The 18,332-nt window shown below is 40.6% G+C and overlaps 1 protein-coding gene across 7 annotated transcripts in view; it reads left to right on the top strand.

The window, feature by feature from the left end:
* LOC145349822 (microtubule-associated protein 2-like) overlaps window positions 1-18,332 on the top strand; it is a 251,261-nt gene that overhangs the window by 214,460 nt on the left and 18,469 nt on the right. For 6 of the 7 annotated variants that reach the window (XM_080198387.1, XM_080198386.1, XM_080198383.1 and 3 more), the window contains 5 exons: window positions 73-273; window positions 536-667; window positions 1,261-1,337; window positions 11,863-12,036; window positions 14,292-14,439. In XM_080198387.1, the coding sequence (XP_080054513.1) occupies window positions 73-273; window positions 536-667; window positions 1,261-1,337; window positions 11,863-12,036; window positions 14,292-14,439 (732 nt within the window). The remainder of the gene's footprint in view (window positions 1-72; window positions 274-535; window positions 668-1,260; window positions 1,338-11,862; window positions 12,037-14,291; window positions 14,440-18,332) is intronic. The other variant, XM_080198388.1, reaches the window with a different exon arrangement.

Genomic DNA, 18,332 nt, shown 5'->3' with positions numbered 1-18,332 from the left:
TGGTTTGTGTTTTATTTTTGGTGTTATATCCCTGTTGCTATTAAAGTGATTTCTTGCACTCTAATTCTGCAGATGAAGACAGTATCATAGTAACACAGCCAGCTGCTGCTACTAAACAGGAGAAAACAGAGAAGGAATTCAGCAGCCTGTCTTTGGATAAACATAGGAAAGGGAAGGTATTAAAAACCGGAAAAAACAGAGTTTCCACACCTGAGAGAAAAATAATTAAAAAAGATAGTGCAGTCTCCAAAGAAGACAAAAAGAAGAGAAAAGGTTCATACAAAAGAAGCAATTTTTATTTTCTTGTTGCATTTTTGTGGTGTGAGGTGTTTGTACTGTGTAACCATATTATGTTCTCTGTGAGATTTGGTTGTGGAAATCTTAGAGAATAAAGAATAACAAGAAGTAGCAATATCTAATTTCCTAAATTGTTCTCTATTAAATTCTTTAATGAAAAGTGGATATTGAGCATTCCACCTGACTATCACTTTGTTCCTGTCCTCATATATTTGCTCTTGTTTTTCCTCTCTAACAGCCTATAAGAAGTCTGAACTTGCTAAAAAGTCAGAAATTCAGACCCGATCTCCTTCCAGGAAAATCATTTTAAAACCAGCTGTAAGATATCATAGACCAGCTCACGTTCCTTGTACTAAACGGAAGCAGACAGGTGACTGTGTAAACACTGCAATGTGGCTGGCAAACATGGACTTCATTGCTGTACTGGCTTTTTTTTTTACTGCGTCACTTTTTTTCTTTCAGCCACTGGGCTGTTGCAAGTTTATCTGTATTCAGCGCTTTTCATTTTTTTTTCTACAGCAGTCATGATCACACATGCTTGTCGTGCACAAGCTTGCAAGTACCGTGGTCTTAACCTTGAAGTGGTGGCATAATTCTTAATGTGGAAGTTTGCATAGATTGCTGTGTGCTGGTGGGAAAGTGTTGCAGCCTGCATCATGATATCCATTCACATTAATTTCTCTTGTGTTTAGAGATATTTAGGTATAACTTTTGCTTTACTTGCGAATTGTGTTTTAAATTTATATTATTTAAAAGTGATTTAGTTTATTAAAAGTCATTTATGTACAAGGAGCTTTTTTAAATTATTTTGGACAATTTGTACTTCATTACTTTGCTTTCCATCTTTTACAACAACACTAATTTTAAATGTCTTTGCTTCCATACGCATCTTGATTTGTCTCTGACTGTAAATTCTTGAGGTCTGGGCTGTTGTATTCTAATATTAATACTCTTCTTGCTCAGCTCCTGGAAGTGTTGAAGGTGCCTATGTCATAGACCAGAAATTCTCAGTTGCTAGGCAGCCCAAGGAGAGAATAACAGTAAGTAAATTACCCGATGCACCCACCGTCCGTGAGGTATGGTCGTTGGGACAATTCTTACAACATTTGAAGTTTTCATTTTTTTTTAAACTAAAAACAATCACTTTTTTTGAAATGTGTTTATGTCAAAGTGACAGATGTTTCTTAAAATGTCCAGTATAATCCGTACACATGACCCATCTTCTGAAAACATTACCTTTCCATGCGTTTTGCTTTCTTTTTCTAGTCTTTGGGTAATTTTGAGTCGCTTCTAGTTCATTGGTGCAGATGTGTGATGTGTTGTACACACGTGCACCGAAGCACTCTGTTAAAACTGGTAAATTCTGCTAGGTGCTATTAACATCAAAAAAATTGTGAATACTTGCATCTGGCTAATGTTATCGTTTTCTGTAAAGCTTATGTAACGGGTATGGAGCGATATACTTTAAAAATAAATTAGTTTCTGTGAGATCAGAATATACAAAATGCTGTGAGGTTCTATGAGCAACTTCTCCATGGCGTGGACAAGATGGGCCAAATGGCCTCCATCTGTGCTCTAACTATTCAATAGTTCCTATAGAAATCGTACAAATCCATTCTACCTCTGCCCATCACAATAATCATAAACCATCAGGACACCTAACAAAATTAGCAATCTTTTCATTACCAGTATAAACTTGTATTTGTCACAATGTGGTAATGGTTGTTGGGATTTCAGCATTAAAATTCCGAAAATGATGTTATTTAGTGAGTTGGTTGTTGCACGCTGTCAAAAGAATCCTTTCTCTTCCCTTGGTTGTTTCAATTTTTTTTTTTCACTTTCTATTTACTTTGTTCTGTGTTTGTATCCTTATTTCTTTCTTAGTTTTCATATGGTCCTCAAACACTTAAAAGGGTGGAAATTTTACAAGTTTTTTTTTTCCTCAGTGTCAGGTGGGTGTGAAACGGGGAGAGTTCCAGATCCGTTTTTGGGTGAGTTTTCAGGCCCAATCTTATGCATTCTGTCTCTGAAACTTTGGACTGGTGTTTCTGGCCAGAGAGGCAGTGGGCAGGGCTTAACTCACCAGACAGCCTGGAGAGGGCATGTGCATTAACAGCAGCAGGGATCTGACAGACAAAGACTGAGTTGTCAGGCCCCTGCCACTGCAGGCAGCCTCAAGCAGCCACACCCCCACCACCCCCCAGCAGTTGCGGAGACCCACAGTCTGAGATGCAACCCCTGCCCAACGCGCCCCCCCCCCCCCCCGCCCCCCCCCAATCCCTTCCTCATAAATCATGGACCCTCTCTCCCACACAGATCATGGACCCACCCTCCCCCCCCCCCCCCCCCCCAGGCCCTCCTCTCTGCCCCACGTGCAGAGTGGTAGATGACCCCTCCATTCCTATTGGCCCCTCCCCCACAGACCCTGCTCCCCATTCACCTTGCCCCCTGGCACTGTCCCATGGACATTGCCAAGGTGCCAGTCTGGCATGCCCATCTGACACTGCCCAAGGGGCACCTTTGGGGGGCTTCAATGGTCTCTGCTTCCATTGGTGAGGTTAACATGACTGCACTGTTTCCCATTCATTTGGGGGTGGGGGTGGGGGGGGGGGCAGGCATTTTCCCTGGCTGAGAAAACCTCTCCCAGCGAATCCATAAAAGCTAGCAAGCCTGGACAATTGAGCGCTGGACTCACTAAACACAAATAAATATTTAATTAAATTTAAATAAATTAAGCAGCCTCTCATCCATTTCTGGTGAGAGGCTGATCACGTGGAAATCTGGGTGTCGTAAAATCCCGCCGGTTGCAAAAACCAGTGCCATTTGTGCCAGTCGCTTTATCCCCGATTTTACAGCATTTTCCTGCTGCAAAAGGAGCGTAAAGCGGCATTAAAATCCTGCCCACAGCCTTAGTGTCAGGGTGCAACAGTGGATGGCATTGCTGCCTCACAGCACCAGAGATGCGGGTTTGATTCCCGGCTTGGGTCACTGTCTGTGTGGAGTGTGCACGTTCTCCCCGTGTCTGCGTGGGTTTACTCCAGATGTTCCAGTTTCCTCCCACAGTCCAAAAGGCATGCTGGTTAGTGGCATTGGCCGTGCTAAATTCTCACAGACAGGTGCTGGAGTGTGACAAATAAGGGATTTTCATAGTAACATCAGTGTTAATGTAAGCTTACTTTTAACGCTAATAAATTTTTAAAAATCACCAGCCAGTAATTATTCCCCTTCTTTATTTCAGTCTCTACCTCACTGCATTATCTCCTTGTGTGTGATATTAACTTTCTTTGCTATGGGCTCTACGTGGCTTCTTTGATCCACTCTGCTCAATTTAGCATCGAACAAGACTTTAAGGGATTGGTAGCAGACAGTAGGAATTAACCAGACATTTTCAAGTTGTCAGCTTGCAATTATAAGTGATATGTTGCGAGGTTCAGGGCTGGATCCTAAGTTACTTACAGTTTAAATTAATTACTTATGATGTGGAGTTGCTGGTGTGGGACTGTGGTTGGCACAGTAAGTAGTCTTACAACAGCAGGTTAAAGCCCAACAGGTTTATTTGATAGCATGAGCTTTTAGAACATTGCCCCTTTATCAGGTGAAGGGGCAACACTCCAAAAACTCGTGCTATCAAATAAACCTGTTGGACTTTAACCTGGTTTTGTGAGAGTACTTACTATATTAATTACTTAGATGAAGAAACTGAGAGTAATTAATCTGACCTCTTATGTTTTCTGACCTTACAAAGCAAGGTGGGAATGTAAGCTGTAAAAAACACACAAAGAAGCCATTAATAAGATGTAAATGGGCAACAAAAAGGCAAAAAACAAAGGTGAATGTTCAACAAAAAGGCAGATGGTGTATAATTGGGAAATGTGAGATTATAAACTTTGATGGTAGGAACAGAAAAATGGAATAACTTTAATGAGGCTTAAAACTTCTAGATGTTGACCAGAGAAATCTGAACGTATTCATACAAAAAATGCAGAAAATTAACATACAGGAACAGTTAGCAGTTATGCAGGTAAATGGCATATTGGCCTTTATTGTGAGGGGAATGGAGTACAAGAATAAGGAAGTCTTGCTGCAGGTGTACTGGGCTTTGGTGAAACCACACAGAGTATTGTGTGTAGTTTCAGCCTCTGCATGAAGGAAGGATATATTCCCCTGGAGGTAGTACAGGAAAGGTCCACTAAATTGGTCCCTGGGATGAGAGGTTTGCCCAATGATGAGAAGCTGAGTAAATTGAGCTATACATATACTCCCTCGAGTTTAGAAGAATGAGAGGTGACCTGATGAAAACAGTCATGCAGCACAGAAACAGGCCTTCAGCCACCATAATCTGTGCTGAACATCAAATACTAATCCCATTTACCAGCACTTGGTCCATAACCTACTATGCCTTGGCGATTTAAGTGCTCGCCCAGATGCTTAAATGTTGCGAGAGTGCCTGCCTCTACCTCCTTCTCAGGCAGCACATTCCATTTTTCCATCACCCTCTGGGTGAAAACAACTTTTCCTCAGGTCCCCTCTGAACCATTTACTCTTCACTTTAAACCTGTGCCCTCTGGTCTCAGACACCTCTGCCATAGGGAAAAGTTTCTTGCAGTCTACCCTCTGCCTCTCAATTTGTACACCTCTATCAGACCACCCCCTCAGCCTCCTCTTCCAGGGTAAACAAACCCAGTCTCTCCTCATGGTTGAAACTTCCTATCCCGGCAACATCCTGGTGAATCTTCTCTGCACCCTCTCCAATGCAATCATGTCCTTCTGGTACATAGAAGATTTTGAAAGAGCTTGATAAAGATGGAAATTGATAGGTTGTTTCCTCCAGCTGAGAACACAGAACAAAGGGGCTTCCAGCTCAGGAGAAATTACCAATCGTTTAGGACTGAAATGAAAATAATTTCTTCGCTCAGCAGCTTGTGTATCTACAGAATTCCCAACCCCAGAGGGTTGTGGATGTTGCATCATTGAGTACAGAGTCATAGAGCAATGCAGCATAGAAACAGGCCCTTTGGCCCAACTGGTCCATGCTGACTATGGTGCTTTCCCAGCTAGTCCCAATTGCTTGTGGTTGGCCCATATCCCTCTAATCCTTTCCTATCCTTGTACTTATCCAAATGATTTTAAAATGTTGTCGTTGAACATTTGTTTCAGTGTGAGAAGTGTAACAGGCAGATAAACATAGAGCTTGGATTAGTACTTGAAACTATGATGATGTTATGCATTACAGAGACTTGGTTAAGGGAAGGATGGGATTGGTAGCTTCCAGGATACAGATGTTTTAGGTGAGATATACAAAGATGTAAAAAGAGTGGGGGAGTTGAACTACTGGTTACTGAGGGAGGACACTTTGCAGGGCCGTGTAATGAAGCAATATGGGTACGGCTCAGGAATAGGAAGGGTGTAGTCACAATGTTGGAAGTTTACTATCGGCTGCCCAGTAGTCAGTGGGAGATAGAGAAACAGATATATAGGCAGATTTTGGCAAGGTGTAAAAGTAACAGGGTTGTTGTGGTGGGAAATTATAACTTCCCTTACATTGACTGGGACTCACTTAGTAGTAACGGCATGGATGGGGCAGAGTTTGTAAGGAGCATCCAGGAGGGCTTCTTGAAGCAGTATGTAGATAACTAACCAGGGAAGGGACCGTACTGGACCTAGTATTGGGGAGCAGTTCGGGAACAGTAACCACAATTCAGAAAGCTTTATGGTACTAGTGGATAAAAAAGATGTGTCATCCTCAAGTGAAGGTACTAAATTAGGGGAAGGCTAATTCAGCAATATTAGGCAGGAGCTGAAGAATGTAGGTTGGGGGCAGAGTTTGAGGGCAAATCAACATCTGGCATGTGGGAGGCTTTCAAGTGTAAGTTGATAGGGATTCAGGACCAGCACATTCCCATAAGGATGAAGGATAAGTATGGCAAGTTTTGGGAACCTTGGATAATGAGAGATATTGTGAGCCTAGTCAAAGAGAAAAAGGAAGCATTTGTCAAGGGTAGGAGGCTGGGAACACACAAAACAAGAAAAGTAGAAAGAAACTTCAGCAAGGAATAAGGAAGGCTAACAGGAGTCACAAAAGGTCATTGGCCAGCAAGATTAAGGAAAATCCCAAGGCTTTTATACATATATAAAGAACAAGACAGTAGCCAGGGAGAGGGTTGGCCCACTCAGGACAGGGGAGAGACAGTCGATGCGTGGAGCCAGAGGAAACGGGGAAGGTATTTAATGAGTACTTTGCATCAACAAGGAGAAGATGGATGATGAGTCTGGGGAAGGGTGTGTAGATAGTTTGAATCATGTCGAGATCAAAAAGGAGGTATTGGGGCTCTTGAGAAACATTAAGGTAGACAAGTCCCCAGGGCCTGATGGGATATACCCCAGAATACTGAGAGAGGCAAGGGAGGAAATGGCTGGGGCCTTGAGAAAAGTCTTTGTATCGTCACTGGCTACAGGGATATTCCCAGGGGATTGGAAAATAGCCAGTGTTGTTCCTTTGTTTAAGAAGGATAGCAAGAATAATCCAGGTAATTACAGGCCGGTGAGCCTTACATTAGTGGTAGGAAATTATTGGAGAGGATTCTTCGAGACAGGATTGACTCCCACTTGGAAATAAGTGGACATGGTAATGAGAGGCAACATGGTTTTGTTAAAGGGAGATCATGTTTCACTAACTTGATCGAGTTTTTCGAGGAAGTGATGAAGATGATTAATGAGGGTAGGGCAGTGGATGTTGTCTACATGGACTTCAGTAAGGCCTTTGAAAAGGTCCCTCATGGCAGACTGGTGCAGAAGGTGAGGTTGCATGGGATCAGAGGTGAGTTGGCAAGGTGGATACAAAACTGGCTCGGTCAAAGAAGACAGAGGGTAGCAGTGGAAGGGTGCATTTTTGAATGGAGGCTGTAACAAATTGCGTTCCTCAGGGATCAGTGCTGGGACTTTTGCTGTTTGTAATATATATAAATGATTTGGAGAAAAATGTAACTGGTTTAATTAGTAGGTTTGTGGATGACACAAAGGTTGGTGGATTTGCGGAAAGTGATGAGGACCATCAGAGGATGCAGCAGGATATAGATCAGTTGGAGACTTGGGTGGAGAGATGGTCAATGGAGTTTAATCCGGACAAATGTGAGGTAATGCATTTTGGAAGGTCTACTACACATTGGAAATGTATAGCAAATGGCAGAACCCTTAAGAGTATTGATAGGCAGAGGGATCTGGGTGTACAGGTACACATGTCACAAAGTGGGAACAAAGTGAAGGTAGTCAAGAAGGCATACGGCATGCTTGCCTTCATCGGCCAGGGCACTGAGTTTAAAAATTAACAAGTTGTGTTGCAGCTTTATTTATAGAACCTTAGTTAGGCTGCGCATGAAATATAGTATTCAATTCTGGTCGCCACACTATCAGATAGATGTGGAGGCTTTGGAGAGGGTACAGAAAAGACTTAACAGGATATTGACTGGTGTGGAGGGCATTAGATATGAGGTGAAGTTGGGGAAACTTGGTTTATTCTCACTGCATCGACGAAGTTGAGGAACAACTTGATAGAAGCCTACAAGTTTATGTGCATGGACAGAGTGGATAATCAAAGGCTTTTTCCCGGATTGGATGAGTCAATTAGTAGGGGGCGTTGACTTAAGGTGCAAGGGGCAAGGTTTAAAGGAGATGTACAAGGTAAATTTTTGCACAGAGTAGTGGCTGCTGGGAGAGTTAATGGAAGCAGATATGATAATGACATTTAAGGAACATCTTGACAAATACATGAATAGGATGGGAATGGAGCGATATGGTCTTTGGAAGGATAGGGGGTTTTAGTTTAGCCAGGCAGCATGGTTGATGCAGACTTGGAGAACCAAAGAGCCTGTTCCTGTGCTGTAACATTCTTTGAACTTGCCTCAACCACTTTCTCTGGCAGCTCCTTCCATATACACATCACCCTCTGGATGAAGAAGTTGCCCCTCACGTTCCTTTTAAGTCTTTCCCCTCTCACCTTAAATCTGTGCCCTCTAATTTTCAATTCCCCTTCCCTGGGGGAAAAAAAACTGTGTTCATCCTATCTGTGCCCCTCACGATTTTATCCACTTCAATAAGGTCACCCTTCATTCACCTACGTTCCAAGGAATAAAGCCCTTGCCTGGCCAACTGCTCTGTATAACTCAGGCAATCATGTCTGTCCACTACGTACAAGATCCTGAAAGAGCTTGACAAGGGTGGAACCTGATGGGTTGTTTTCTCTGGTTGGGAGTGCAGAACATAAGGACTGATGATTGCAATGTCACTTTGCTCGGAGCCCTGCGAGTGCGGGGATCGCTTTTTTCAGTGGGTGAAGGTTGATGGGGAAGAGGGAGGAATGGAGCCAGAGTAGGGAGGGAGCAGAGGCAAAGAGTTTAAAAAAAGAAAGTAGGGAGTGGGATAGCTTGATCTTGGTTTCGGACAAAGCTCGGCACAACTGAGGGCCGAAGAGCCTGTACTGTGCTGTACTGTTCTATGTTCCATGTTCATTTTGACTCAACAGCTCAGATAATGGGCTGGATTTTTCTGGAGGACGTGGATAGGTAGAGTTGAGAAATGGATGCAGCATTCCAACGATTCCATAACCAACAGATCAAATCCAATCAACCGTTAAAAAGGTCCCCATCTACTATATTTTTGTTTCAGAAAGCGGGTGCAGAATGGAGTCCTGCCTGTTGCCTCCAGAGGTAGGCCTGAGGTAATAACAAAAGCAGGTAGATAGCCAGGTCGGCAGAGTAGAACACCATTTTTGATTTATTGGGACATGGCCCAGTTTTAATGATAATCGTTAGACCCTCAAACTGTTACTCCTCACCCAATGGTATGGGCGACACGGTGGCTCAGTGGTTAGCACTACTGCCTCTCAGCGCCAGAGACCCAGGTTCAATTCGTAGCTTGGGTCACTCTCTGTGCAGAGTCTGCACATTCTCCCTGTGTCTGCGTGGGTTTTCTCCGATTGCTCTGGTTTCCTCCCACAATCCAAAGATGTGCTGGTCAGTTGCATTGGCCATGCTAAATTCTCCCTCAGTGTACCCGAACACTCCCGCTGGAATGTGGCGACTAAGGGATTTTCACAGTAACATCATTACAGTGTTAATGTAAGTTTACTTGTGACACTAATAGATAAACTTAAAAAACTTAAATTTAAAAATCCACACTCTCACCAATCTTCCCTTTCATGTGTCCTCCATGATTCCTCACTCCTCTGTCCACTCCTTGCTCCCTCATTGTCCTCGCCATTTATTATTCCTTCCCATCCCCGGTTTTCCCCCCCCATAAAATTACACTCGTAGAATTATACCAGCAACCGATTTAGGATTATCAGTCAGGCTCACAACATTGCTCACTTAATGCTTACCGTAAGCTACATAAATTCATATACAGGGATCTGTCATCTTCAGGTAAAAGGAATACATCCGGGCACTGCACCTTATTTAAATTAAACAAAAGTATGTGCGACAGTGACTTCCTTGTGCATTCTCCATGACAACAACTCAACAGAGCTGTCTTGTTTACTAATCAGCATCCTTTTCTCTGCAGGATGAAAATCATTATTCCCTCTGAAATTTGGCATCTGTCCTGATAAGTGCAAGATGTAAAACTACAAATGCATTTCTCTTTCTCAGCAACATCCTAAAAATGTCCTGAAGTGTTCATTCTGTTTTAAAAAAACAAACATCCATTTCACTAACTACATTGTAGAAGGCTAATCCTTTAATAGCATCTTAAAAATGTTATTTAAAAGGTTACACAGCCCCAGTAGTTCTGTAGTTTTTGAAACTTAGACAAATATTCTAAGTGGGCTCAGTTGTAATAACAAATCTTGCAAAATGTAAACAATGGAGTAAATTGTTGAGACGAGATGGTCCTTTTTCTATGTGATACTGGATATCCTGTCAGTAAAAGCAATGCAGAAATAAGTGTCTGTTTTTCTTCTGTCTAAGTGGAAGCTGTTGAAGGCTTTTTTCAATTTAAAAGGACTTTGGGTCTTTAAATCAGTTCAGATTACTGCACTAAAAAAAAACTCCAGCATTGTTTTCATTGGTTTTGAATGCAGAGGAGCATTTTTATCGCAATCTGGAAAATAGGCTAATGCAAATTGTGATGACCTTTAACCCAGGGGCACTGCAGTAAGGAAAACAATTTATTTTAAATGTCTGTGGAGTCTGCAATTATTTTTAAAAAATGTTTGAAAGAAACTTTGAAGAGTTTGAATCAGTTGTAAAGGAATCAACTGCAATTTTATTGTAGCATAAGAAGTAGTGGTCCATGTAACCTGGCAACTCTTGACTTGGAATTACTCCTTTTGCAGGCGTACATTGTTACTGCTAACTAATAGCTCTTGGTACACTGTTGCCTATTGTTATCTAATGAGTGGGAAGGTCAGGTTAGTGGTAAGTCCTGTGGGTCAGCTTATTATATGATGAGCTAGGTGGTAGAAGTTTAGAACCAATCTAGTATTATTGGAAGTCCAGTGACATACAGACTACTGTTTTAAAAATGATATTCGTGCCCGAAAGCTATTTCTCATAATATCCTTGCTAAAAAAAACTACAAAAATGGCGCTTTTGAAGTGTTTTAATGCAAACTTCCAAAGACAAGATTTTCATACCTTCTCAAATCATAACTTTTGAATTTTGTTCAATGACACTGAACAAGCTGAAGAAAATAATAACACGTATTTTACATTTTAGTACATTATCCTTATTTTTCATTTTGATTTTCTGAGTAGACATCTACTTTCAAAAGCATTTTGTTTTCATTTAATGTGAAGGAGAAGTACATGTCCCTAACATAGAGTTAACTCACCATAGTAGTGATCTATTTTCATCTTGTTCTCTCACTTGATAAGATGTCAGTAGCAGGATATAGAAGCATTAACATCGAATAACTATTAATATATAGCTCACCATATGGTGCATCATCTAAAGCAAATCAAAACAATTTGTATCATTGTTATGAGCGCTTACATTATTACTGTAAACTATAGTGACAAAACTTTCATTGATAACACAATTGGACCCGAAACAGAGCACAATATGCAAAATAGGGAGATTTCTCATGTAACTGAGGTCAAATTTTATTAGTCCCTGACAAAATTGTTTAAATCGCTGAATTGAAAAGTATAAAACTGTCTCGGTATGTGCTCTGTTAAAGTGTGTGGGTAGTGCAGAGTTTTTTGAGCAGATTATCCAGATCAGAAGTGCTTTTAAACATAATTCATAAAATTGCCATCATTGTTATAAGAATTTGTAGTCATTTCAATTTAATTCCGAAAATTTGCATCATTTTTTGCACAGTATATTAAGTAATATAGAGCCGATAGGAAAAAAACCCATGTTCTTCAGAATCGTAATTAGTTGAAATTTAGCAGATAATCATTGTGCCTTTAATGTGGTTGTTACTGGTAACATAGAGATTTTAGTTATATTCATTAAAATATTGGGGCATGCCTATACATGTTACTAATTTAAATTATTGTGTTTTGATTCATTTTATGTTCATTGTCTTATCATTTTTTTAATTTACTTTATGTTTTCTCATGAAAAGAATTCATCTGCACTAACAAAGATTCCTACCTCAAAATTATCTTCCCTCCTCCCTGAAAGACCCAATTCTACTTGTCCTGCTGCTAGAAAAGCCTTTATTGACCTAGATTATTATCCCACACGACCCTCATCTGCTGGCGCTAGGGACTCATTGACTGAGCAACCCATAAGAAAGGTAAGATGAAGAAATGGTCCATGACAGGTGGTCTTGTTTCTTGCATTTTTGAATTTCAACTTGGAATAAAAAGAACAATAATGGTAATTTCACTATTGTTGTATAATTATCTGTTATGGTTAAAAAAGGGTGAAATATTTGGCTTTTTGCATGTTCGGTATTCATCCAGTTGTTACAACTGCACACATCATTTTTGCTGATTGTTAATCTCGTGTTGCTGCTGATCATTAACTAAGATGACAAAATTTTCCTTGAAATCTTGCTGGATATTTTCACTCTGGCTTGCATTTAAAATAACAGATTCCCTCATTGCAGAAGATTCTAGTAACTAATGAAGGAAAATTTTTATATGAAGAGAACAGCGGTGGATAGCTGCACAAAGATATCTAATCATTACAAAGAAAACAAAATGGTGCATTAATGCTGGGAGATATTTCTCTATTTAGAGAATTTTCTCTATACGCTCTATTTTCTCATTCAATCATAACAGTCTTTTCAGATCTGACAGGTAATTTATTGACCTAAAGATTTGCTACAGGTGATATGGCAAGTAAAATGGTATGAATTCATAGCTGCATTCTTTTGTCCACTTGTCAATGCTGATACCTTTTAGTATATTTTGAATGGATCAGTATCTCTGCTAAACTGATGCACGTTTGCAAATAGTACAAAATTTGGAAGCGTTGAGAACTGTGGGGAGGATAATGTAGAATTCCAAGGGGTCATAGACAGGTTGGTGGAATCAGCGGAGAAGGGGCAGGTGAGCTTTAATGTATAGAAGTTGAAGTGATTTGCTTTGGTAGGAAGAACACAAAAAGACCATAAAAAATAATGGGCACATTTTTAAAGAGGATGCAGGAACAGAGGGGTCCAGGTGGGTATGTGCAGAAATCACTTAAGGTACAGGATGGGTTGAGGAGTGGTGAATAAAGCAACCTAGCCTTTATTAATAGGGGCATAGAGTTGAAAACTCAAAGCAGTTAAACGTGTATAGAACACTGGCTCAGCCTCGGCTGAAGTTTTGTGTCCAATTCTGGGCACCGTACTTTAAGAAATAGGGGAAGGCATGGGAGAGAGTGCAAAAAAGAATCACAGAATGGTCTCGGGAATGTAGAACTTCAATTGCATGAATAGATTGGAGAAGTTGGGACTGTTTTCTTTGGAGAAGGTTGAAAGAAGATTTGACAGAGTTATTCAAAATCAGAGGGGTCTGGACAGTGTGAAAAGGGCAGATTGCTCTTACGGAGAGCCAGCACAGACAAGTCAGGTAGAATGGCTGTGACAGTTCTGTGATAGAAATTTACTAAGTGTTGGTTCAAGAATATCTGCAACAGTATTTTTTTTAATTATTTTTGTGAAAAGTATAACATTTGTATTGTGCACATTTTGATCAAACTAAACCATTAAATCTGTTTTGTGGTTTTGCAATGCCAGTTTTTGAGAAACTCTCGTTGGGTCCCTTATTGAATACCAATAACATCACTAATGGTGAAACGTGATAATGGCATTAGCTAACTATGTTCTTTCATCAATTTTTTTCAGTACTGTACAGAGACTTTTAGTTTACTGCTGTATTGCAGATTTCTCTGCAAACTATGAGCCTTAATTCTTCATAAATACACGATATGGCTGGGCAATATTTAGTGGCTGTTGTATCTCAGGAGCCAATAATAGAACACATTACCTTACATTACCATATGATGCTAGTATCAATAATTAATGCTAAACTGATATGAAACTATCTAAGGTCATGTAAGAGTTCAGACCGCGCTGCATGGCGCAGAATAGTGATATTCTCCCAAAGAACAATACAGCGCAGGAAACAGGCCCTTCAGCCCTCCAAGCCTGCACCGCTTATTGGTCCAACTAGACCCCCTATACTTTAGATCCAGGTCCCTGCAGCTGCATGTGACCTTCCAGGAATTTACTGTGGAGTTTTCCAGTTGCACCTTACCAACGAGCTTTCAAACCTGCTGGAACTAAGAAGGCTCATGACATGCTAAAATCACAATATATTACAGGCTGAGGGTGGTGGTGGTTATTTTTGGTGGGTGGGTGGGGAGTGAGGGTGGTGTTTTTTGCAGAGTAATTATTTATTCTCGGAGGAAAAGCTGTATGTTTAATTTCTCTTTAACTGAGTGGTTTTGCATTTAATTTTCAAATGCCTAGATGTTTGTTTCTGATTCTGATCACTATTATTGAAAGAAGCGTGAACACAGTTTTCAGGTGCTAATAGCACAATTTGCTCTCTGTAGGATGCTGCGATGAGGAGTCCAGAGAAGCGTTCTGCCCTGCCCAGACCTTCTTCAATCCTGACCACTCGCCGGGCTCCACCAGAAGAAAAAGATGCAAATTTTATTCCTGCTACGAGCCCAGTTTATCCTGCACCAAGACGACCAACAAGTAAGTTTTTGAGTTGAATTTTGAAACCTTAAGAATAAACTCTTTTTAACAGAATGCCCCATATTACAGAGCTTTTGAAGTATGAAATGCAAGTATTATACAAGAAAACCATAAAACATTACCAGCGTATTTGCCACGTATGCACTTTGTACTAATTAATCAATGATTTAGGGCATGCAACGTGTAAAGTATGTAGGTAATTCATGTCAAGGAAAACTAAAAATAGTGCTATTTCATTTTCAAGATCTAACCAGAATATAATCTTTATCTCCTTGCATAGTCATTTGGGTATTTATGGCTATTCAAGCTTTTAATAATAATGCAAATACAGAAGTATAAGATATTACTATTTGCTAAATGTTGCTTAAAAATGGGTTTTCATGTTGGTGCTAATCTTTAGCTTAGCTTTGGTGGAATTTGATCATTGCAATAGCAAATCAAGTTCAAATTAAGTCAGAATATTTGACTGCAAAACACATTTTTAAAGTGATTTAAAGGACACACAGACTTAAATATTTATATTGACGGATGTGAGGGTGAATTTTGGAAGGGAGAAATTGTGGTTGGGCACAAGGTTGAATGGAACAGTAAAATCTCATCATTTTTAGAACAGTTTTCCACCTAGCAGCTGACCAGTAGCCTGCCAGAAAGCAGGTGGCAGTATGATGCAACTAGTCGATGCTTGGGGATGTAACCCAACAGTTTGGTAGGGGGAGCGGGGGGTGATTGGGGTGGAGAAGAGAGGACATTCTGGTGGGTGGGAAACAGGAGGAGGATTGAACACCACGACAGGATGCAGGACAGGGTTAAAAAGAGTACCTTGCTTCTCTCCTACCCCACATGGAGTTTCTGGGAAAGGAACTTTCCTTGTGGAATCAGCAGTTCATTTGAAATTTTGATATACCTTTTCCCACCCATTGTGGCAGTTAATATCAATGCTATATCAAGGCATAAGACTATGAGAGCCTTATTAATATGAATATTTGACTTCAGTGAAACCTCACTGACATGTACCTTGGTGGCATGTTGGAAATCCTGGATTCGGACTGGCCCATATATGATTTTTAAATTAGGTAAAAGTTTTTTTTATTCATTCCCGGGATGTGCGTGTTGCTGGTTGGATCAGTATTTATTGGCAACCCCTAACTGCTCTCCAGCTCGGAGCATTTCAGAGTCAACTACACACATTGCTGTGGATCTGGAGTCACATGTAGGCCAGACCAGGTAAGGATGGCAGATTTCCTTCCCAAGAGGACATTGGTGAACCAAATAGGTTTTTACGATATTCAACAGTGGTTTCATGATCATTATTAAACCTTTAATTCCACATTTTGAATTCTAATTCCACTGTCTGCCGTGGTAGAATTTGAACCCGGGTCCCCAGATCTTGCCCTGGTCTAGTGACAATACCACAATGCCACTGCCTGCCTCCTTTTGCTTTCAGTAATATTTTGCTGTTTTTTTAAGCTGTGTGTTTTTTATTGCATCATTGCCTGGTATTTTTAGACTTTCAGTTCCTCCCCTAAATTTATTATCCATTTCAGAGATCATTGCCCAGAAGCAGTTATGATGCTTTTATTATCCAACAGTGCCTGAAATTTCAAAGAGGAGAAAATATCTGGTGGGATGGTCCTGGAGAGCCTAATTTCTGTATTGATGGTTGCTCTCCTCACTGAGAGCCCCTAAACAGCTTTGGGATGGAAGCCTAACTATCTATTTGGTCTCCATCATTTTAGAACTTAGAAACCCGACAGTACAGAAAGAGGCCATTTGGCCCATCGAGTCTGCACCGACCAGAATCCCACCCAGGCCCTACTCCCAAATCCCTACATATTTACCCACTAATCCCTCTAACCTACGCATCCCTGGACACTAAGGGCAATTTTAGCATGGCCAATCAACCTAACCCGCACATCTTTGGACTGTGGGAGGAAACCGGAGTACCAGGAGGAAACCCGTGCAGACATGAGGAGAATGCGCACACTCCACACAGGCAGTGACCCGAGCTGGGAATCAAACCCAGGTCCCTGGGGCTGTGAAGCAGCAGTGCTAACCACTGTGCTACCGTGCCGCCCAGTCAACTGTCCTGCTTTTTAGCTTGAGCTTGTGCACAGAAGGACAGTGATTATTATTACGAGGATGGTAAAGTTTCCATCCAAGAACCACATCATGTTTGATGGTTTCAAAGGAAATGTGTTTAACAGTTGAGCTCCTTTTCTTGCTGCTGCTGCTGATGACTAACTTCCTCATTTGCAGCCAGGTATGAACGTTCCAAGTACTTGCATTGGTTTACCTAGAGCTTCTTTCCATCTAGCATTTTTGCTTTTCTTGTTTGTGGGTCTTGAGCCCCAGGTATGACAATCCTAATCTGGTACAAAAACCCTGCAGCAGGACTTCCATCTCTTCCGCATCAAAACGAACAGAGTTGTCCGTATGTTTCTGCTGTACCGCGAGGAACGTTTATTTCTCTTCAATATTAATAAGCCAATTTAACTACAAACCGCAATCTATACAAAATGCTTTCACATTAGGTTTTATACCCTTCAATTAAACTCCCTGACTGCGATCTTACCACTGCTGATGGGCAGGGTGAGCCAGTAAGAGTGTGAGAGCAGGAAAATTAGGTTTGCATCCAATTTTTTGACTCTTGCGATCTTACCTGCATCAGATATCCAGTAAAATCAGCCTCACATGCAATCGGCCATGGAACCCTGCTGTCAAATTGCACATGCGCAATTGTGCCCTCTGCTACTATCAGCCAGCTTCCTGGTGATTTAGGCCCCACCCACTCCCCCTACTGGTGGATCTCAAGTTTTGCCTGATTTTTTTTGCCAGAGTCAGGAAAGATTCAATTTTTAAGTCGCCCAAAAGAAAAGAGGTGAATTTCTCCTGTTCTCGTGCTTGTTTGGTACTTAGAATATTTTTGGTAAGATTGCCTCCTCTGTGCCAATAGCTTATTCAAATCAGGCAAAGGAATTTTTGTAAAATTTTTGTGACAACCTCTTAAAGAGCAGATAATTACTTTGTGAATTTGCCTGAAGTTGTACCTGAATAATATCAGAAAGCCATTGCACTAACCCAATGAACCTCATCTGAGTTGACATGGTGATTCTCCATCTAGGAAAAGCCCTGTCTGTAAAATTAAGACTTTGGTTATAGTGGCCACCAACTGTTCAGGAGTCAACTCGCATAAATGATGATTAGACCATCATTGATCTCAATTAGAGAAATATATGTATACAAACTGATTTGCAGGAGTTCCGGCAGGCTAGAGTGCAGGCATGATTTTTATTTTGTTTCAATTACTCCAAGACTGTTATCAGGTAGATTTCACGGCCCAGATTTAAACATTTTGCAGAGTCAGCAGCTTTTGCAATTGTTAAAATGTTAATTTTTCAAATTTTTTATATGTTTATAAACAATTTGAGGTGTATAACCTGGATTGTACAGAAACAATGATGTATGTGAAGCACATCATTCCGGGTCACACAAATGCGTACAAAGCATTTTTACAATTTAAAAATAAGCAACAGTTTATATTTAATCAGCACCTTCAACATAATAAAAATCCCAAAGAGCTTCACATGTGCATTATGAAACAAGGTATGACACTGAGCCAAATAGGCAATATTATAGACTAGATGAAAAAATGTTTGGTTAAAAAAGTAGGTTTTAAGCAATGTCTTAAAAGGCAGAGAAATGTAGGAAATGTGGGTGAGTAAAATCTGGATTGCTCAAGTAGCCAACACACGGGATGATTTATAAAAGTGTAGAATTAAAACCTGATAATGAATGTTAGTTTTGTTATTTCCTTTAAATACCTATGTTGTTTTGAATTTTACTGTAAGCAGTTGCCATGAAGTCAGAGTAGGTTCAAAGTAATGCTAAACTGA

Source organism: Carcharhinus amblyrhynchos, chromosome 11 (genome assembly GCF_965287045.1).
Source record: "Carcharhinus amblyrhynchos chromosome 11, sCarAmb.v2.hapA, whole genome shotgun sequence".
NCBI lineage: Eukaryota > Metazoa > Chordata > Chondrichthyes > Carcharhiniformes > Carcharhinidae > Carcharhinus > Carcharhinus amblyrhynchos.
The sequence above is the reverse complement of the archived record's forward strand: the minus strand, read 5'-3'. Positions and strand labels throughout refer to the sequence as shown.